This window comes from Quercus suber, unplaced genomic scaffold (genome assembly GCF_002906115.3).
Source record: "Quercus suber isolate HL8 unplaced genomic scaffold, Cork oak 2.0 scaffold_406, whole genome shotgun sequence".
NCBI classification, from domain to species: domain Eukaryota; kingdom Viridiplantae; phylum Streptophyta; class Magnoliopsida; order Fagales; family Fagaceae; genus Quercus; species Quercus suber.
In genome coordinates, this window is record NW_027069857.1 from 95949 (window position 1) to 116191 (window position 20243).

Sequence of the window (20243 nt, forward strand, 5' to 3'; positions counted from 1 at the left end):
TATTTGGATTTGGATTTTAATCAATAGGTTTGTAATGCTTTGATTACGAATCCATTATCAATTTTAGATATTATTTCAAATTCAAGAATTGCTTTGGTTTCTAATGTGAAAAAAATAAAGATAAAGATGGAAAAGTGCGGGTTTAGATCAAAAATATCAAGGAAAAAAAAGAATGAAAATCTCATTTAGTAGGAGAGTTTAAATAATAGTTTTTAGTATTTGGATTTGGATTTTAATCAATAGGTTTGTAATTCTTTGATTACAAATCCATTATCAATTTTAGATATTATTTCAAATTCAAGAGTGCGGGCTTAGATAAAAAATATCAAGGAAAAAAAAAGAATGAAAATCCCATTTAGTAGGAGAGTTTAAATAATAGTTTTTAGTATTTGGATTTGGATTTTAATCAATAGGTTTGTAATGCTTTGATTACAAATCCATTATCAATTTTAGATATTATTTCAAATTCAAGAATTGCATTTGGTTTCTAATGTGCAAGGAAAAAAAAAGAAAGGGTGGTGTAAGGCGCCCTACTCACCCAAGCAATGTGAACCAGTAGTGCACCGGCCTGTTATGATAAAGATGGAAAAGTGCGGGTTTAGATCAAAAATATCAAGGAAAAAAAAGAATGAAAATCCCATTTAGTAGGAGAGTTTAAATAATAGTTTTTAGTATTTGGATTTGGATTTTAATCAATAGGTTTGTAATGCTTTGATTACAAATCCATTATCAATTTTAGATATTATTTCAAATTCAAGAATTGCTTTGGTTTCTAATGTGCAAGGAAAAAAAAGAAGGGGTGGTGTAAGGCGCCCAACTCACCCAAGCAATGTGAACCAATAGTGCACCGGCCCGTTATGATAAAGATGGAAAAGTGCGGGTTTAGATCAAAAATATCAAGGAAAAAAAAAGAATGAAATTCTCATTTAGTAGGAGAGTTTAAATAATAGTTTTTAGTATTTGGATTTGGATTTTAATCAATAGGTTTTTAATGCTTTGATTACAAATCCATTATCAATTTTAGATGTTATTTCAAATTCAAGAGTACGGGCTTAGATAAAAAATATCAAGGAAAAAAAAAGAATGAAAATCTCATTTAGTAGGAGAGTTTAAATAATAGTTTTTAGTATTTGGATTTGGATTTTAATCAATAGGTTTGTAATGCTTTGATTACAAATCATTATCAAGTTTAGATATTATTTCAAATTCAAGAATTGCTTTGGTTTCTAATGTGCAAGGAAAAAAAAGAAGGGGTGGTGTAAGGTGCCCTACTCACCCAAGCAATGTGAATCAGTAGTGCACCGGCCCGTTATGATAAAGATGGAAAAGTGCGAGTTTAGATCAAAAATATCAAGGAAAAAAGGAATGAAAATCCCATTTAATAGGAGAGTTTAAATAATAGTTTTTAGTATTTGGATTTGGATTTTAATCAATAGGTTTGTAATGCTTTGATTACAAATCCATTATCAATTTTAGATATAAGGAAAAAAAAAAAAAAAAGAGGGGGGGGGGGGTGTAAGGCGCCCTACTCACCTAAGGAATGTGAACCAGTAGTGCACCAACCCGTTATCCTTCCACTGTTGAGAGTGTTAGGTCTTCGCTGCTCTGTGAAACCAGCCTCACGCAATACCCTCAACTTTAGGAACCAAGTAATCCAAGCCTTTGCTCAAATTACAAGTTTCATCTCTCAACTTGGAACGGGCGGGCAAGGTAATTACTCAGTCGGATCCTGCTAGGAAAGCCGAGTCAATATCCCACCAATTTAATACCCCTGCTCAGGTTACAAGTTGACGCTACTCAACTCGGCACGCATAAGCGCACGTGATGCCTATTATAAACTTATGTAGAATCTATAATCTAAGCAGTGTGGGACAGGAAACAATAGAATGGGTTCAACCATGACTGGGTATATGAGCACTAGCTCCTCATTTTGAGTGGCATGGTTCACCCAGAGACCTTTCAACTACAATTTTTTTTTCGGCTTTATTTTCCATAGATTTTATAAGATGAATGTGTCCAATCACCAAAATTCATAATGTCTTGTTGCTGCCTTCAATCTACGGTCTATCGGAGAAACAAGAAAAAGCCACCACCAACACAGGAGATTAATTAACATTAGAACAAAAGCTAGCCCCAGTGATGTACAAATACTAAGAATCACTATTCCAAACAAATCAATACATTAGGAAAATCATATATACACTTACAGCATACGCAATGGGTCAGGGATATACCAAATGTAACCAAAATTTAGCATTCAGGTCCAATTTGTCTCAACAACTGGAAGGCTAAACATGGAAAAATGTAAATATTTTTGGCGTAGTGCTATAGTACTATCATACATTTACAATGGTACTGTAGCAATATGCCAAAAAAAAAAAATCAAGAATGATGGTTGGAAGTGACTATTGTGAATGACCGATAGTACTGTAAAAAAAATGACTGTTGGAAAAAAATAATAAAGAAAAATTAAAAAATAATATTTTAATAAAATGGTAAAATAATAGAGTTTTGGGATGTTAGATGTATTGTAAAATGGTGTGGTATAATTGATAAAAGCATTTTGGGATGGTAAAATAGGATAGGATGACATTTTCCATTGTGAATGCTTTTGAGTACTATAATATAATAATTTTTTCCTCATTATATTCATCATCCCGCTTATTTAACTTTATCACCATAGTTAGGCAATATAGATACTAACAACTATGCATACAACTATTCAAAAATTTCATTCATAAAACAATTTACATGTATTATTTAAATAAACCACATGACCCACTAAATAAGTCGTAACTAAAATATATGTGGATGATTTTATCAATCACCAAGTAGTTGGAAGAATTTTCCACCGAACTAAGTTGGAGGTAAAGAATTTTTCATACCAAGAGCATAGGAAATTACTCAATTCACTCAATGTACCTTTCTTTCACATAAAAGTAGATCCTATATGCAAACTCACATTATTAGAGCATTGGGAGTTTTAAACCCCAAAATACCACTACACCGAGTTCTGATAGCTAAAAGAAATTAAAACCTTGCTACACTAAGTTCTTGCTTTGACAACTTACTATAGTTAGGTGTTAAACTTAAAAATTAATATATTTTATTTACTTTCTCTCTTCTCTCTTCTTTGACTCTATCGTCTCTCTCAGCTCTCTCCCTCAGTCCTTCTCACTCTCTGACTCTCTCAGCTCTCTTACTAACTCTTTCTTCTCTATCTCTCTCTTTCTCTCGCTAAATTTTGGGTGGCTATAGATCAGCGGCTAGGCTATGGATTGGCATTTGGGTGTGTGGATTGTGATTTCCATGGTGGTGGTTGAGTTTCAGTGGAAATTTCCTTGATCTAGTTTTCCTTGGTGGTGGCTAAGTTTTGGTGTTTTAGTGGTGGTGGTTTGTGGTTTGTGGTTGGTGGTTGGTTTTGGGTTTTTAGTTTCGATGGTGGTGGTTGGATGCAGTTCAGTGCTTAGTGGTTGGGTTGGTTTAGTTTTTAGTGTTTCAATGGTGGTGGTGATGTTCTGAGTTTCGGTGGATGAGCTGTGTTTTGTGGTAGATGATTGCTGGTGGTGGTGGGTTTGCTGGAGAGAAAGATAGAGGGGAAGAGAGGGAAGACAGACGGGAGAGGAAAGAAAAATGAGTTCTTTATTTTATTTTAACGAGTTATATGTTAAAATAAAAAATGGGATGTTGGGTAAGTTGTGAAATTGTATGGTATAATAAATAAAGTAAATTTTTAGAGTATAAACTGACAAATGTTTTAAAAAGCCTAGATGCTAACTCTTAACTTTTATATGAGATGTAATATACCTAAGGTACTGACTACTTTAAGCAAAAGCAGAAGAAACTTTGATGGTTTTGCATCACCATTTAGATGCGTGACCATTACACTTGCTTGATGCTGATGGAATTTTCGGCCATTACACTTGCATTCTAATTGTTGTACCTTGAAATTTTTTGAAAATATAAGAAAAAGCAGGAAATTGTGAGGTTTTAAGAAGCTGTACATAAAAAGTAAAAGCTAAATGCTAGCTTATAAACTAATGTCAAACACAACCACAAGCTGACACTCGTTACATCCAAATCAAATCAAACGCCTTTTTCAATGTGGTTAAAATCCATGGATTTGAAGTGGGTATAGAATAGATCATGGCCTGAAATCATTCTTTCCCTTTGGGCAATGGCATCAAAACTGTTTTGCTTTTAAGGCATCTCCAAGTTGCAAAACAGTCTAGACAGATTTTAAAGGCATCTCCGAGTTACCTGTTTTCCAATAGGTAACTCACTTGATGGTCTAGTGTCATGATGCAATTCGAATTGCTCTTCTAATAGCTGACCAAGCAGATCAGGACCCATCTTGGTTGCAATAAAAGTTAGTAATTTATCAATACATGATCCATCTTGGTGGCCATAAACCAATAACAGTTAGTAATTTATAATGCATGCATTCCCATCCTCTTACAAAGGGGAAAAAAAGAATTTTATCTCACCAAAAAATAAAATCTTTTTTAATAGAGCATATTTGCATATTTTTAACATTTCATCACACCAGATATCACTGATTTTGTGCATTTTTAGGGAATGGTGTAGTTTATTTTTTATTTATATTAGTTATGCATTATTAGAGGTTAGAGCATTTGCATTAGCCTGTCTAAAATTTTCTGTCTATTTTAACATAATAATCTACTTTTTTTTTTTTACACGGTTACTTTTCAAAAACATCCACATCAAATCATCTATTATACACTCTATTTTATATAAATAATATTTTTTTTATTCTTCTTTTTTATTATTATTTTATTAAAGTATCTCTCATCGAACATGTCTCCTCTCCTCCCTCAAACTCTCCACCTCTCTCCCTCATCCCTAACCCACAAACTCAACTCTTTGCATCTCTCTCGCATCTCAAATCCCTCATCTCTCTCTCATCAGCCTTTCAAATCTCTTATCTCTCTCTCCTCTCCTCATTCTCTTCTCAGTTTTCTCTCATCCAAAACCCACACACAAATATTTCCTCTAAGCTTGCTCTCACTTTGTCACCGACATCTATACACAGCGATGGCGACAAGGCTACTCTATATTCATCGACTATGGTGTACGTGAGCCTCCGACGAGTTGGGTTTGGGTTTATGGTTTTTCATTAAGGTTTATTTTGGGTTTTCTTTTTATAGGTTTAGCTTGATTTTCTATTGATTTCAGGTTTGATTTTCATTGATTTTTTTATTGATTTTTACTTTGATTTTCAATTTATTTTTTAATAGTAAATTCGATTTCTTGTTGACTTTGGGTTCAGTTTTCCGTTGATTTTTTGTTTGATTTTTTATTCGATTTTTCTTTGAAGAAAAAACAAATTGGAGATAAAAATATATATATATATATATATATTAAAAAAAAAAAAACAGTTAGAAACAAAGGCTCAGCCACATCCAATTATAAATTAAAAAAAAAAAGAAAAAAAAAAGAGTAGAAAAAGTTATATAGATATAAAAAAATAAAAAGAAAAGAAGAAGATGTCCAAAACTAGTTGCCCAATTTTCTCTTTCATTTTCTCTTCTCCAATTTGAGGAGACTGCCATCTTCTCTCCTATTTTTTTTCATCATCCTCCTTATTTCACCCCTTCTACCAAGCATTAAGGCCGAAACAGAACGTAACTTCTCTTGCATTTGTAGGGGTTAGTGGAAGTGCCACTTTAAATTTAGATTAAGGCCCAATCATAAAGAAACAAGCAGACGAGAAAAGCCCATCGCTGCAGTCTCCAACGGTGGCAGCACAATTAACCTTTCCACACAACAGAAATCTTCGACTAGAATTGGTGGGGTGCGCCAGGCCCGAGCTTTAGTGCAACGCTTGGGCGACGCTTAAGAGTCCCAGTAGGAAGCTACTGTGGTGGACTCTCCCCCTCAAGAAATAAATTTAATATCGTGTGACCCAATGGGCCACATATCAGATATTAAACTGATAAGAACAGATACTACACTTGATCTTAGCCAAAAGGCCGAGAAAGGTATGCTTTGTACGTGTACTTACTTCTCATTTTATATCATTTCTACGCTTTGCTCTTCTCTCACTTATCCATGTGGGACAAAATGACTAAAAAGAATCGTTTAAAACATACGAATCTCCTCTCCCAGAGTCCCAGGTTCCGAACACAGTTACACTAGCTTGACGCTAGTGCAAAAAATATGAGCCATTTATTCAATCGGCTTTTAGGATTTATTGATTTGTTGAAAAGTAGCTAGCAATGTTCATGTCTAAAGCAAGGCCGATTCAGTGCGGGTACACTGTACACTGATATCCGTGGCTGTGGCAAAGGATGGTAATATAGCCAGAAATCATTTGGTTCCTTTGGGCTATTCATCAAACTCGTTAGTCGTTACATCAGTTGCCCTCTATGCTTGCTGCCTTCACAGCCTTGAACCTTTAGGCTCCACTTGGGAGTTCATAAAAAAATAGAATGGAATGAGGTGAGATGATCATAAAGAAATGGAAATGAATGGAATGGAATGTATTTAAGTAAGGGAAATTAATGAAATGGAATTAAGTAACCTTGTTTAGATGTTTTAAAATAAGGGAATGGAAATGAATGAAAATAAATAGAATGTAAGTAATCCTATTTGGGAGTAATATGGAGGGAATGAAATGAAATCATTTTATGACAATATTACTATTAAACCCCTATTTTAAAATAAAAGGTTGAATATATAAGGATATTTTGGGAGTTTTAGTAAAAAAATCATTAAATTTAATCGCATTCCCTTCCATTCCTTTCAATTTCGGGGGGAAAGAAAATTTGAGATTTTAAGGAAATAGAGAGGAATGAGTGTTCCCTCCTACCCATTTCATTCTCTCCCACTTAAACTCTCAAACAAGGGAATAGACTTTTCATTCCCTCCATTAAAACTTCCAAACAAAAGAAGGGAAAAATATTCTAAAATTATTCTTTTTATTCCATTCCATTCTCTCCTCCCAAGCGAAGCCTTAGTAATAACCTTATTTTACCACTGTTGTTTTGAACCGAAAATGTGAAAGGTTCTTTCTTATTTACATCAAGCTCTGCATTATGTGTGAACAACAATGGACAATGTCATAAGATGTTTCAAGTAATATAACACATTGTCTTGCTGGTAGCATTTAGGGGTGTGCAGAAAATCCACCGACCCGCCAATCCTGACCCGACCCAACCCGACCTGCCGGGTTGGGTCGATTTTTAAGGCTTGGTGGGTTGGGTTGGGTTACAAACAAATTTTTATAGTGGGTCGAGTTGGGTTTGGGTCATAAAATTACAAACTCGTCAAACCTGACCCGACCCATCCATATTTAATATATATTTAAAATATATTACATATTTAATAATTTTTTTTAAATTAACTGTAGGGCACTTTTATATATATATATATATATATATAATATATTATATTAATAATAATAAAAAACCAACTATAAAGTAGCATTTCCTCGATTCCTCCTACTAATACTAATTAATATATATATATATATATATATATATATATATAATATTATATAATTAATAAATTTTTTAAAATAACCAGTTCTTCCTATCCTATATAAAAGCCAATTAGTTCACATAAACCCTAATAAATTACTATTGTTATTTAGTCATTAATGTTGTTTGTCTTTAAGGAGTTATATTAATACTAATCTTTAGGTTTTTTTATATATTAATATTTATATTTTTTTTACTCAGTTTAATATAATAATAAATTTGTCAAACCCATGAATTCAACCCAACTCATGTGGGTGGGTTGGGTTGAACTTATGTGATAGGTTGGGTGGGTTAAATTTTTGACCCAATATGGTGGGTTGAGTCAAAAAATTCTCTCAACTTGACCCAACCCGACCCATGCACACCCTTAGCATTTTTCAATTCTTATAATCATTAAGTGGTTCAGCTTCGCTGCATTGACATATGGGCTTACCTTTAAGAACATTGGTCTGCTTTCTTTACCAACACACTGAATTCATTATTAAAATTCTTCTTGTGGCTTACAAAATGACTAATTGTTGTTAAGCTATAAGAGCAGTCTACAGATTAAAATGGTGTGGCTGAAACCAATATCGAAGTCATAGCCCGTCTTGGGCTCGAGGCTCATCCAAAGATCTTAAGAAGGATGGCAAATTTTAACTAAAATTTTTTTCTACTTTATTTTCCATAGATTTTATAAGATGAGCGTCCAATGACCAAAAATCAGCAAGTCTTGTTGCTACCTTCAAGCTATGGTTTGTCGGCAAAACAAGAAAAAAAACCTTCACCAATCACAGGAGATTATCCAACATTAGAGCAAACACATCAGTGGTTGCAAAATCTTGGCAAAAAAAAAATTATTGTTCATTTTACACATTTTGTTAAAAAAAAAAAAATTACATCAGTGGGTGTAAAATTGTGCAAAAATGCTACAGTAACCATGTATATATGCACAGTTACTGTAACTCTTGTATTTAATATTTTACTATTTTTTCTCTCTCCTTCACCTCACTCTCTCTTTTTCTCTCTGGTGCTTCTCACTCTCACCTCTCTCTCTTTTTATCTCTGGTCCCTCACTCTCACTCATCGATCTACGAAGCAAGCCACCATTGATGAACGAAGAAGCAAGCCGCTGAAGAAGCAAGGCATGCCACCTTTGCTCTTGCCGTGCCGCCACCAAAACTCACTCTCCGATGTGATCTCAGAAGCTCACTTGCTGAAGCTCTCGTCGTGCCACCACTAATCGTCGTGCCACCGTTGTTTGATCAGTCAGTTTTGGGGTTTTGATCCTTTTTAATTTTTTGTTTGATCAGTTTTGGGATTTTTTGTTTGATCAATGGGTTTTGATCTTTTTAACTCTTTGTTTGATGGTGGGCTGATGATAGTGGCTGGGTGGGTTGATGGTGGCTGTGTGGGTTGATGATGGTTGGTGTGGATTGTTCGTTGATGGTGGGTGAAGATGAATATTTTATTTGAATAAATGTGTATAAATGTATAATAGACAATCTAACGTGGGTGTTTTGTAAAAATAGGAGTGTAAAATAAAATAAAATAAAAAATAGGTTTTTTTTTTGCAAATTATACAAATTATAATGCGGATGCTCTTAGAGCAAAAGCTAGCCCCACTGGTGTACAAATACTTAGAATCACATTAGTCCAAACAAATCATACATTGGGAACATCGTACATACACTTAGGAATATGATGATATGCATAAACAGCGAACTACATCAATCCCTACCCAGAAGTGGGTGCTTTATACAGAGGTACAACTTTATTTTTTTAAGTCAAAATACATTAATGTCATTACCACAAGGATTGCTCTGAAATAATCTTTATAAGAAACTGCATATTGCTGCATTGTCTAATTCTGTGTCTGTGTACTTTGGCAAGACCAGGGAGTGCATGTGGGATTAGCAACAGATATCTGAACCCTTAAAACCTCATGAATAGCTCCTCGCTGAAGCACTACAAGAACCTCTGGTTCTTTGGCCATTGCAAGATCTGCCAGAGAGACCCAACGAGAATAAGACTCATCCCGCATACGAAAGCCATAAAACCATCGGCCGAGCTTCCACCATTTGACACACACTTGGCGCTCTGAAATTTTGCAACTTTGAAGTGCTTCGATGACATACTCGCCCTATCAATTATGAGTTTTAACAGACCAAAATCAAAATCAGGATCTGGGCCATCCAAAGCTAAAGCTAGCAAGTGTGAATCACATAACTAGAATGGTACTCAAGGATTGAAGCACAAATATTAATAGAAATGCATGTACCACAAGCATGTACATCAAGTTTAATAAGCAACTGACCAGCTTGGCATCTTTTGGTTCATTAGTTCTTAGCATTATATATACTAAAAGGGGCTTGAGCCCATAACTAAAATGGATTTTCCACTGCCACATCCAAATCTCCAGATAGAGTTAAGCTTGGTCCGTATTCAACATTAAATCCTCAAGATTTGGTTTTTGCAGTTTTTTCTTAAGCACATTACAAGCCTAGTAATCAAAATCAATTAAAAATTTTGAAACTTATATTGAAACCAGAGGTAAAAAACCTTGAATGCATTTTTCTTTTAGCCATATTACCTGATTATCTGGTATACATTTTATGTTGCCAATGCAATCAAAACCATATCAGGAGGGTTTCTCATGAAATGTGAAATTATCCTAACATACAACTTGTAATACCCAACATATTATCCCAGTATTTCATTGGAACACCCAACCACCTAGCATGAAAATATTTAAGTTCTCATAAGTTGTTAAGACAAGTCTGTATTTTCTCACTCTAGTTCCAACCAGACATAGCATTGGTCAACAGTGGCAGCTACTTGGATTCAATTTTGAACCCAAATATCTTTATAAAGTTAAATACCCTTTAGTTCTCTTTACATTACCAGGTGTTCGCATATGTGAAAATAAACATATTAGTATTACATAGAAATTAAACAATCCAGAACAATGGAAAGGCCAAGGAGTAAATACCGGCACTCCAAGCCAATGTATGCAGTAATGCAAGCCAACCAAGTTAAGCAGCACATTGCACTTAGGTTTGAACAGGAACATTTGGACATCCTTAAAACCAAGCTGTGTGGTCGACAAGTCTTCAATTGCTTTCAGATGGTCTCCAACCTCAAGTGATTCAGTCTGTGAGCATAGTTCCACAAACTTGGCAACAGCATTAGCATTCCCTGCCACCTCTTTGTGCCTCTTTATGTAAAAATCCTTCCATCCCTTCAGCAATTTTACATCTTTTTGGATAAGTAAACATATTTATTAAGAGCGCAAAGGGGTGCAACCCATGTACATAGGAAGTATGAAAGAAATGCAGCAAGAGTCAAGAAAAAAAAAGCAAAGAGATAGCAATTTAATATGACATCATTCAAACTACCCAAGAATCAACATAAAAGCATGAGAAAGCTTGATCATGATCAGAAGGCATTAATGATTAAATCATATGATTTCGTTTCAACACCACCCGCCTCCCCCCCCAAAAAAAAACCCCCCAAAAAAAAAAAAAAAAAACCAAGGATGAGGTATCATTTAGAATGAAATCACAAACACTAGAAAGTAAATATACATTTGGTAAAGTATCACATTTTAAACCACAAGTTAATAAACAATTAGGATTTTCTAAAGCTCCTAAGGTAACTCCACCATTAAGTTCTTAAAAGTCTAAACGGTTCAGAATTTGTCATGTCATCAACATCTGGAAACAAAAATAATAACACTTAATGCTTGTTTAAATATGGAGTAATTCTACATATATAATCTTTTTCACAACTAACGTGGCAAGTTCTTTTTAATTTTTAATTTTTAGGTAGATAGTGGGAGAGGGAGAGGAAGAGGTGAGGTTCGATCTAGAGACATGTGCAGCCAAATGATGCCAATACAACCGGGCTATCACTTGAATCCCAAGTGGCAAATTCTTATTAATTGTCAAATTAACCCACAACTTGCCTAAATAATTTTGTGAAAAAAATCCTGTCTAGAATCCAGACTTATTTATCATAAAATGGTTATGATTTTAACAACTCCACACTTAATGAACCAAACTTGTCTCATGTGTTAGGATTATGATTAAATGATTAAATTCGATCATTTTCTTAAGAGGAAAATCAATAAAGGAAAAAAAAAACTCAATTATGATGAAATTATTAAACTGGGACAGAAATGTTTTCATTACCGAATCAAACTAATAATAAAAACCCAGAAAATAAAATCGGAACATGGACAATTGAGGTAGAGAAACCTTGGAGATAGGGGCATTGATGACAGTGGAAGAAGAAGAAGAGGCATGGAATAGTGTGAGAGAAGGCCATCTTTCCTTTGCTAGAGACTCCCATATGGAATCAGACCCCCACAACTCTCTCCATAACCGACAGCAACTACCCAAGGCACAAACATCTGATACCTTCAATTAATTTATTAAAAAAAAAAAATTAAATGAAATGATTATATTTTCAAAAAATTGAAAAGAAAAATAATTTGAGAGTTGAAAAATGAACCTGAAGTAGTGAAGCGATTTTGAAGGCAATATCGTCTGGGATCGAGGTTTGGACACGCTCCGATTGCTTCATGGCTTTCTTCTGCGGTGGGAAATTGGAAAATTTAGAATAAATGGAATGGGAATCATCCAATGGAGTTGTGACACGTGAAGGTAGCCAGAGGAGTACACGGGATGTTTGGAACGGAAGGTTTTCGTTGAGAAGTGGGCAAAGGAGCTGACTTTAGTTTAGGATCGGACACGCGTCATCCTAGTTTCTGTTAGCGTGACACTGACAGTGTTTACCAATAAAAGGAAAAAATAATAATAACTAAATTATTTCATTCTTATCAAAATATTTATATTTATCAACCAAAAAAAATTATATTAATCCTAGTTTGGGAAAAGGGAATTAAATGAAATAAAAATGGATGAAAGTAATAATTTTAAAATATTCTCCTCTTTCCGTATTTAGGAGTTTTAGGCTCCGTTTGAGAGTTCATAAGGGAAGGAAATGGAATTAAATGAAATGATCATAAGGGAATGGAAATGAATGAAATGGAATGGAATTAAGTAACCTTGATTGAATGTTTTAAAATAAAGGAATGGAAAAGAAAAAAAATTAATGAAATGTAAGTAATATTGTTTGGGAGTAGCATGGAGGAAATGGAATGGAATCATTTTATGACAATATTACTATTAGACCCCTATTTTAAAATAAATATGTGAATATATAATAGTATTTTGAGAGTTTTAGTAAAAAAATCATTAAATCTAATTTTATTCCCTCTCATTTCTTCCAATTTCGAGGGGAATGAAAATTTGAGATTTTAAGGGAATAGAGAGGAATGAGTGTTCCCTCTTACCCATTGCATTCCCTCTCACTTAAACTCCAAAATAAGAAAATGGATTTTCCATTCCCTCCATTAAAACTCCCAAACAATGAAATGAAAGAATATTCTAAAATAATTTTTTTCATTCATTTCCATTCCATTTCATTCCCTCCTCCCAAGCGATGTGTTAATGAAAGTAATGGAAAATTCATTCTCTTATTTGAGAGTTTAAGTGGGGAAAAATAGAATGAGTAGGAGGGAACACTCATTCCTCTATATTCCTTTAACATCTCAAATTTTCATTCACCTGATATTGAAATGAATGAGAGGAAATTGAATTAGATTTGATGAATTTTTTACTAGAACTCTCAAAATACGCTTATATATTCAACTATTTATTTTAAAATAGAGGTCTGATAGAAATATTGTCATAAAACAATTTTATTCCATTCTCTCTATATTACTCCCAAACAAGATTGCTTATATTTCATTCATTTTCATAGCTTTCCATTCATTTATTTTAAAACATCCAATTAGGGGTTACTTAATTTCATTCCATTCCATTTTCTTATAAACTCCAAAACAAAGCCTTAATGAATAATGTGCTTATATATATATATGTGTGTGTGTGTGTGTGTTGAGGTTCCAAAAAAAGAAATCATAATATAAGGCCCAAAGATTTAAAGCCCAAGATCCATGAATGAGTAGGTTTTTTTTTTGAGGAACTAATGAGTAGGTTTTAGAGCCCATAAAACAAAGGCCCAGCTTGCCAAGATCAGAAGACAAAAAATAAAAATAAAAAAATAAAAAAATAAAAATCAGGAAGAAAGAAACTGGGCCGAGATCCTAGAGATCGCCAAGAGTCAGGGATCCCTGGGACGCACAACACAGCTAGAGTGGGACTGAGACAGCTTGAAAAGAGGGAATCAAAAAGCATAGGAAATGAAGGATATATATGTCCTTCTCAAGCGCTCAGTGATGCAGCAAAGAATCAGAGGGCTTGGAAAGCAACAAATCGTGAGAAAAAGGCTGGCACTTTGGGGAATCCAGAAAGATGAAACATAAGGGGAAGTAGCAGGGAAGGATTTGGCTCACTTTGGAAAAATGACAAAGGGTAAAAGCGTGGAAGTATTAAAAGAAGGGAGATTGAAGGTCAGCTACCTAGGAGCACCACCGAATGGAAAGTTAGTGAAGAACTTTCAGGTAAACAGCACCAAAAGGAGAAAATTATAAGGAATGAGGAAAAAACCTACCATCTGAGTAACGGGCACAGCACGAGCTTTGATGCCTAGGGGAGCAAAAGAGAGAAATTGATGATACTCTAGAATCTTACCATGACACTGTAAAAGGGGTAGGCAGCCAATATCAAAGAGGCATTCAACAATAGTAAATTATAACAGAATCATTGAGAAAACTCTGTCAAAATTCAAAAGAAACAGGAAAATACCTCCTGATATCCCATAAACAACCACTAGTATTTACTTGGATTCAAGGGAATTCAAACTTTGCAAGTCTTAGAGGCTTGGATAGCCATCTAAGTCTGTAATTTTTGAACTCATTTGGACCTTGTATCATATTTTAGTGAGCATACTGTGATCCATAATTAAAAAGATAATCAAATATTTCATATTAATTTTGGGATCCCTACTAGTCTGTGTGCCTTTTCTTTTACATTACATTGTCTTTTTTGCTGTTTTTTTTGCTGTTCAATACATATATTCTTGCTTGCCAGTGTATACGTGTTGTAGGATCTTTACTCTGCGCATAACCTAGTTCATAAACAACCCATTTAGTTGCGGTGAACCAAGCCTAGTCCCTTCAAACTATGACAAGAGGGTCTGGGGTCCTTACTTAAGCTTGGGCCAGGATACTGTCAAAAATCAACCCTCACAATATATATGAATGATCTATTGGATATATAAATGGACTAGGCAAAATAACCTATTTAGAGCATTCACATCAGTTTACTCAAATTTTTAGCTAAACTAATCCAAAAAAACTCTATGTTTTCTAGTTTAGTTATCTATTTTTTTATACACATACATCAACATCAATACTTTATTAATAACATCACCAATTTACTGCTGCACTCACCAAAAACACCACCGCACCACCATCGATCTACTGCCTTAGTCAGTCGAAGAGAAAGGAGAGACAACCTGTCAGAGAAAGAGAGGGAGAGAGGGAGATGAGAAAGAGTTAGGCAAAGAGAGAGGAAGGGAGAAGAGAAAGAGTCTGAAATTGAATAAAAAATATAGGAGTATATCTTTTAACATTGCAATGAGAATATGCTTGTTAAAAACTTTAGTTAATTTAGTAAGATTGAAGCACGCTTGTTTTGGTTGAGTTTAAACAAATTTTTGTTGAAATATTAAATTAGTAAGGCCGATGTAAGTGCTATTAGAGGAAAATCCTCACCTTGTTTTGCCCTTTTATATCATCTTCATTGTATTTATTTTCTATTTAATTATCAAACAATATATACATGTCATTGTATTAATTTAATATTTTTTTATCAACCAAACTTGAAATGGAGAAGAGTTGTGCAAGTTACGCAAAAAATTGCCACAATATTTTTACAATAGCTTAGGTGTCGATCCTTTGTAGATTAACATTTTCATAATATTTGAAAAAATGTATATAATTTTGTAAGTTCATTATACACATTTTTGAAAAAAATATACACAATTTTATATATTCAACACACACTTTTTTCAAATAATGTACACAACTTTGTATCACGTAAACAATTTTTAAAAGTATTTACACAATTTTGTACATTCAATGTACATATTTTTCAAATAATATACACAATTCTTCATATTCAATGTACACAATTTTATTCATTCAAAATACATAATTGTTCAAAAAATGTATGAGATTTTGTACATTCAATGTATAAAATCTTCAAATAATGTACGCAGTTTTTATATTCAACATTCGGCATTTACAATTTTTTAAAAAATGTACATAATTCTGTATATTTAACATACACATTTTTGAAAAACATATATATAATTTTTGTTTATTTAACATACACATTTTTTTAAAGAATGTACATAATTCTATATATTCAATGTTTACATTTTACAAAGAAATTGCATACTTGTATACATTCAACACACGTAATTTCTCAAGAATGTCCACAAATCTATATATTCAATATACATAAAATTTTGAAAAAATGTAAATAATTCTATATGTTAAATGTACACATTTTTCAAACAATGTAAACAATTATGCATAATGTACAAAATTATCTACAATGCATACCGTGTTTTAAAGAATATACACAATTCTATACAGTCAGTATACACATTTTTCAAATGAACACAATTTTGTACATTCAACTTACACAAATTTTCAAACAATGTACATAATTCTATACATTCAATGTACACATTATTTTAAAATGTACAAAATTTTGTATATTGAACATACACATTTTTCAAATAATGTACACAATTTTGTATCATGCACACATTTTTTTTTTCAAATAATGTAACTAATTTTGTATCACATAGACTTTATTTTAAAGAATTTGAACAATCATATATATTTAACGTACACAAATTTTCTAAAAATTCAAGCCTTTATGTGCATTCAACACATACATTTTTCAAATAATGTGTTATTTTTTGAAAACTCATGATTTTGTTTGTTATTTTTGATATTATCCAATTTAATACATTATTTTTTTGAAAAAAATTATCATTTAATTTATCATTATTAAAATTCTATGATTTAATTTATTACATTCAAATATCCAAAATTATACTAGTCGTATAAAGCATCCACATTGATGGTGTTAAAATTGCTAAAGTACCCGTTTGGATTCAACTTAATTTGGCGTTTACGTTTAATGCTGGGACCCACGTGCATGCTGAAGTGAGGAATCGCAAGACTGAAACGCAAGTTTTCTATCTACACACCGTTTCATTTAAGTTCTCTACGCATCGTTTCATTCCAAGAGCTGAAACAATAATCTCATATTTAACGCACAAATCTCTTGCGCATACTATTCATGGCTTTGAAGCGTGCTGAGGAAAACGGTGCGGTCAACTTTGATGAAAACTTTGCGTGTTTTGTTCATCACAAGAAGCTTGGAGAATCATCTGATCAAAACGATGCACAATTCTTAATGACTATTTCTATTCTCTTCACCTTTCTGCTTTTTCTCTCAACTACCGTGGCAGAATGCCTTCAATCCCCTTCAATGCTTTGTCCGAATCCTCTTCAATTCCTTGCACCTACCCATCAACCACAAAGCTATCAAAATAGAGCATACCAGTCGATGAAAACAAACCCATTACGCGGAACTCTCAGAAAAGATCCCCTCTGTTCAACAAATGCTCAAGTTCACCTTCTCTCCGCTTGGGACATCGTTGCCGCCACTGTGGGTCTCTGCATTTAGGAGTAAGTTGTGTCTAACTTATCATGCTCTCTGATCTGTGCTTTTCCATGAGGCTTCATCAACCTGTGGTTTTTTGTGTTCAACGTTTGTGTGCAAGTATTTTAATTCAACATCTGTGTGTGGTTCTCTGTTGTGTTTTTCATGACACTAGTATTTGGGTTTCTTGATCCTTCGTGTAATACCATTGTTTCTCTTACTACCTTTGTTATATTTGGATATATGTGAGTTTACTTTGCATTTTTAATGTGGGCATGCCTAACTTATTATGATATGCACCCGAATTGTTTGTTGAAATGCCTCAATGAGTATAAAAGGAAGTTGTAGAAAAAATGGTTAAGCAGAAGAAATCGATGGATGGTGGTAGTAATGATGAAAGAGCTGATTAGAAAGACCCTAAGGAACTAGAAGTTTTTTGTCAGTTCTGTGCTGTTCAAGTCATGGAGGGCCAGAGGAAGTCCATCAGATTTTTGTCCAAAATTGGGGTTAATGAAGTCATTCGGCAGTTGGGTGAGATGGGAAAAGTGGTGGCTTGGCTACAGATTAAAAACAAGTGGGATCATCTGAGAAAAATGTGGAATAATTATAACAAGTGTTTGGACAATGAGACTGGGTTGGGTTATGATGCTGGAACTAGAATGTTTGACACACCTGATGAGTGGTGGAACCAAAAGATTGCGGTTAATTTTGATCAATACATAATTGTGAAGAACTTTACTATTTAAAACTATATTCTTGTGTTCTAACTACTAGTTGTCCACATGGAGGCATGTCCCGATGCAAAAACCTTTAAAACGCATGGTTTGTCGAATCGTGAGCTCCTGAACATCATGTTTGGAGGCACGGTTGTAACGGGGAAAAATGCATTCCGTACGAGTGGTCCAATATCAACGGAAACCACCGAAGGGTCTGGGGACTCTGCTAATAGCATAGAATTTGTTGACCCCTAATGTGAACCCGTTGTGAATGTTGACTCAATGAAGGTTGAAGGTCCATCATCATCAAGGGCAAGACCGGCAGTGAATAAGGGGAAAGGCTTGGCAACCAGTGTCCATATCTTCAAGCCAATTCGCAAGAAACTAAAAAAAAAAACGTTCAGCTGCGCAAGAGATGTCCAACTCTTTGAAGAGCATCTCAAATGCTATTGTTGAAAGATCTAGTTTAAGTGCTCATACACCATCTGCTCCCATAGTAACTGCTCAGGTTAAAGCAATTCTGGACATGGTGTTGAGTCTTCCCAAGGTGTACTCGGGTCATTACCTTCATATGTTCAGCACCATCTATGTCATGGAAAAAGAGCCGGGTAGGCACATGTTTGTAGTACTTTCCGATGACAAGAATGTCCAGCTGAAGTGGCTAGAAAAATAGTACGAAAGGCACCCTGATTATCATTTTTAGTGAAGGAACAATAGATTTGTCTCGATAGGGTTGTGTAAGCTTGGTGTAGTAATTGAACTTTCAGTGTTGTACCTGTTGCACTATTATTTTTCTTTTCTTTTTTATTGGTAGAAACTAATGCTTGTTATGGGTGTGTATGTAAGACAATGCTCATCATTCCTATGTGTTTGAGATATATTTATATATGTATGTTTGCATTATTCTAGTTTATTTGACTTTTTTGTATTTTTGATGGTTATGCACTGTTATTTGTGGTAAAATTTGATGATGGTTGTTTATGATTGGAAAGAAGAAATGATGGGATATAATTCTTGAAGCATGTTCTTATATGCCCCAGCTTTTGGGAATTTCTATATCACCTGTTTCTTTAATTACTTTGACATTAATAATAGTTGTTAGCTTCTGTCTATGTTGCTCCCCACCCCTGCATTTCTTATTTTTTAAAAGTTCAAACATTAGACTCCTTCCTCTTTAAAGGGATTTGATTGTTTTTTCCTTACTTTGCGGCCAATGGTGTTTTCTACCAAGTATTGTGTTATGAAAAAAAAAAAAAAAAAAAAAAAAAAAAAAGAACTTACATGCTTCATACACTGCAGATAAATACCATCTCCACCTTAACCCCGTACATAGCACGCATTAAAACCTTCCCTTTGGCTGAGTTCTTAACCTTGGGAAGATCAGTGATTCCACAAGCTTGTTCAAAATGGGTGGAACAGTTTTCAACTCTAGGGTTCTTTGAACTAATATGCTGTCTCCATGCATCAAGTGAAGATCGAGCCTTGATAAACTGCTTTGAAGAGCTAGAATCCAAATTGTTAGCACACACTAAAGCAAGAGATGGCCCTGGTTCACCCTTGAGATTTTAGAGTTAAAAGCATTGCATATAGCATCACACATTCAGTAAACGTCAAGATGACATGAGCTCCTGGCAATTAACAACACCTTGTAGACATTGTTTATGAGGTAATAAGCATGTGCTATGTGTCAAGTATACCTAGTACTCATCTTAAAACAACTAACATTGTGGATGGGCTTTGATAAGATTGCATAACCAACACATAGCCACAGATACAACAGTAAGCACAAGTATGCGCAAAGGTAACAGGCAGCATCAACTAGGCTATGCAGTAAGAAGCTTAGACAAACATTAAGGGAGGCACTAGGGTCTAACATAAGCCCTTTGGAATACTAGCACCAATTATCAGCTCAATGCCATGCACATCAGCATTAGTATATCAGCGAGAAACAGAGTACTAGGGTCTAACATAAGCAGCAACAATACCGACACAGTAGGCACTAGGATCTAACATAAGCCCTCTGGAATACTAGCACCAATTATCAGCTCAATGCCATGCACATCAGCATTAGTATAGCAGCAAGAAACAGAGTATATTAGAATCAGCACCGTAGCAATGCTAAACTTGACATAAACTAAGCTAAGCTAAGGTCATAGTAGATATAGCCTAAGGACAACAGGGATTAGGAGACCGCAATAGGTTCCTAGCAAATTACTTATCAAATAAATAGTAAATTAAAAATAGATGCTTTAAATACCGGGTCACTTATTAGTTTTTCACAACTAGCAACAATCATTGGGTAGTAACAAAACTACACAAAGCACATAATA

At 34.1% G+C, this 20243-nt stretch overlaps 2 protein-coding genes and 1 non-coding gene across 4 annotated transcripts; 1 reads left to right on the plus strand and 2 right to left on the minus strand.

Moving 5' to 3' along the window:
- Window positions 1-5810: 5810 nt before the first annotated feature.
- Window positions 5811-6006, minus strand: LOC111991417 (U2 spliceosomal RNA). The gene has a single exon (XR_002880737.2). It is a non-coding gene; the product is annotated as a U2 spliceosomal RNA (small nuclear RNA).
- Window positions 6007-9107: 3101 nt separating this feature from the next.
- Window positions 9108-12129, minus strand: LOC111991406 (uncharacterized). Of its 2 annotated transcripts, XM_065761324.1 has the most exons (4): window positions 11997-12129; window positions 11741-11902; window positions 10474-10722; window positions 9108-9624 (listed from the first exon to the last, which is right to left on the minus strand). In XM_065761324.1, exons 1-4 carry the CDS (start codon window positions 12066-12068, stop codon window positions 9346-9348), a joined length of 762 nt encoding a protein of 253 aa, XP_065617396.1. In that variant the 5' UTR covers window positions 12069-12129; the 3' UTR covers window positions 9108-9345. The 2 variants fall into 2 exon arrangements, with proteins under 2 accessions (XP_065617396.1, XP_065617398.1); XM_065761326.1 differs by lacking the exon at window positions 11997-12129 and having other exon boundaries at window positions 10474-10739; window positions 11741-11852.
- Window positions 12130-17658: 5529 nt separating this feature from the next.
- Window positions 17659-18168, plus strand: LOC112031934 (uncharacterized protein At2g29880-like). The gene is made up of 2 exons (XM_024064635.1): window positions 17659-17898; window positions 17986-18168. The coding sequence occupies exons 1-2, from the start codon at window positions 17659-17661 to the stop codon at window positions 18166-18168; spliced, it is 423 nt and encodes a 140-aa protein (XP_023920403.1).
- The last annotated feature ends 2075 nt before the right edge of the window (window positions 18169-20243 follow it).

Bases quoted from the DNA above. Each gene is read 5' to 3' on its own strand.
- LOC111991406 (XM_065761324.1), bottom strand. From the start codon at position 12,068: ATGAAGCAATCGGAGCGTGTCCAAACCTCGATCCCAGACGATATTGCC. The intron at 11,903-11,996 runs GTTCATTTTTCA...AATTAATTGAAG, and splicing joins AAATCGCTTCACTACTTCAG to GTATCAGATGTTTGTGCCTT. The intron at 10,723-11,740 runs GTTTCTCTACCT...AAATTGCTGAAG, and splicing joins TCAATGCCCCTATCTCCAAG to GGATGGAAGGATTTTTACAT.
- LOC112031934 (XM_024064635.1), top strand. From the start codon at position 17,659: ATGGAGGGCCAGAGGAAGTCCATCAGATTTTTGTCCAAAATTGGGGTT. The intron at 17,899-17,985 runs GTTAATTTTGAT...GTCCACATGGAG, and splicing joins GGTGGAACCAAAAGATTGCG to GCATGTCCCGATGCAAAAAC.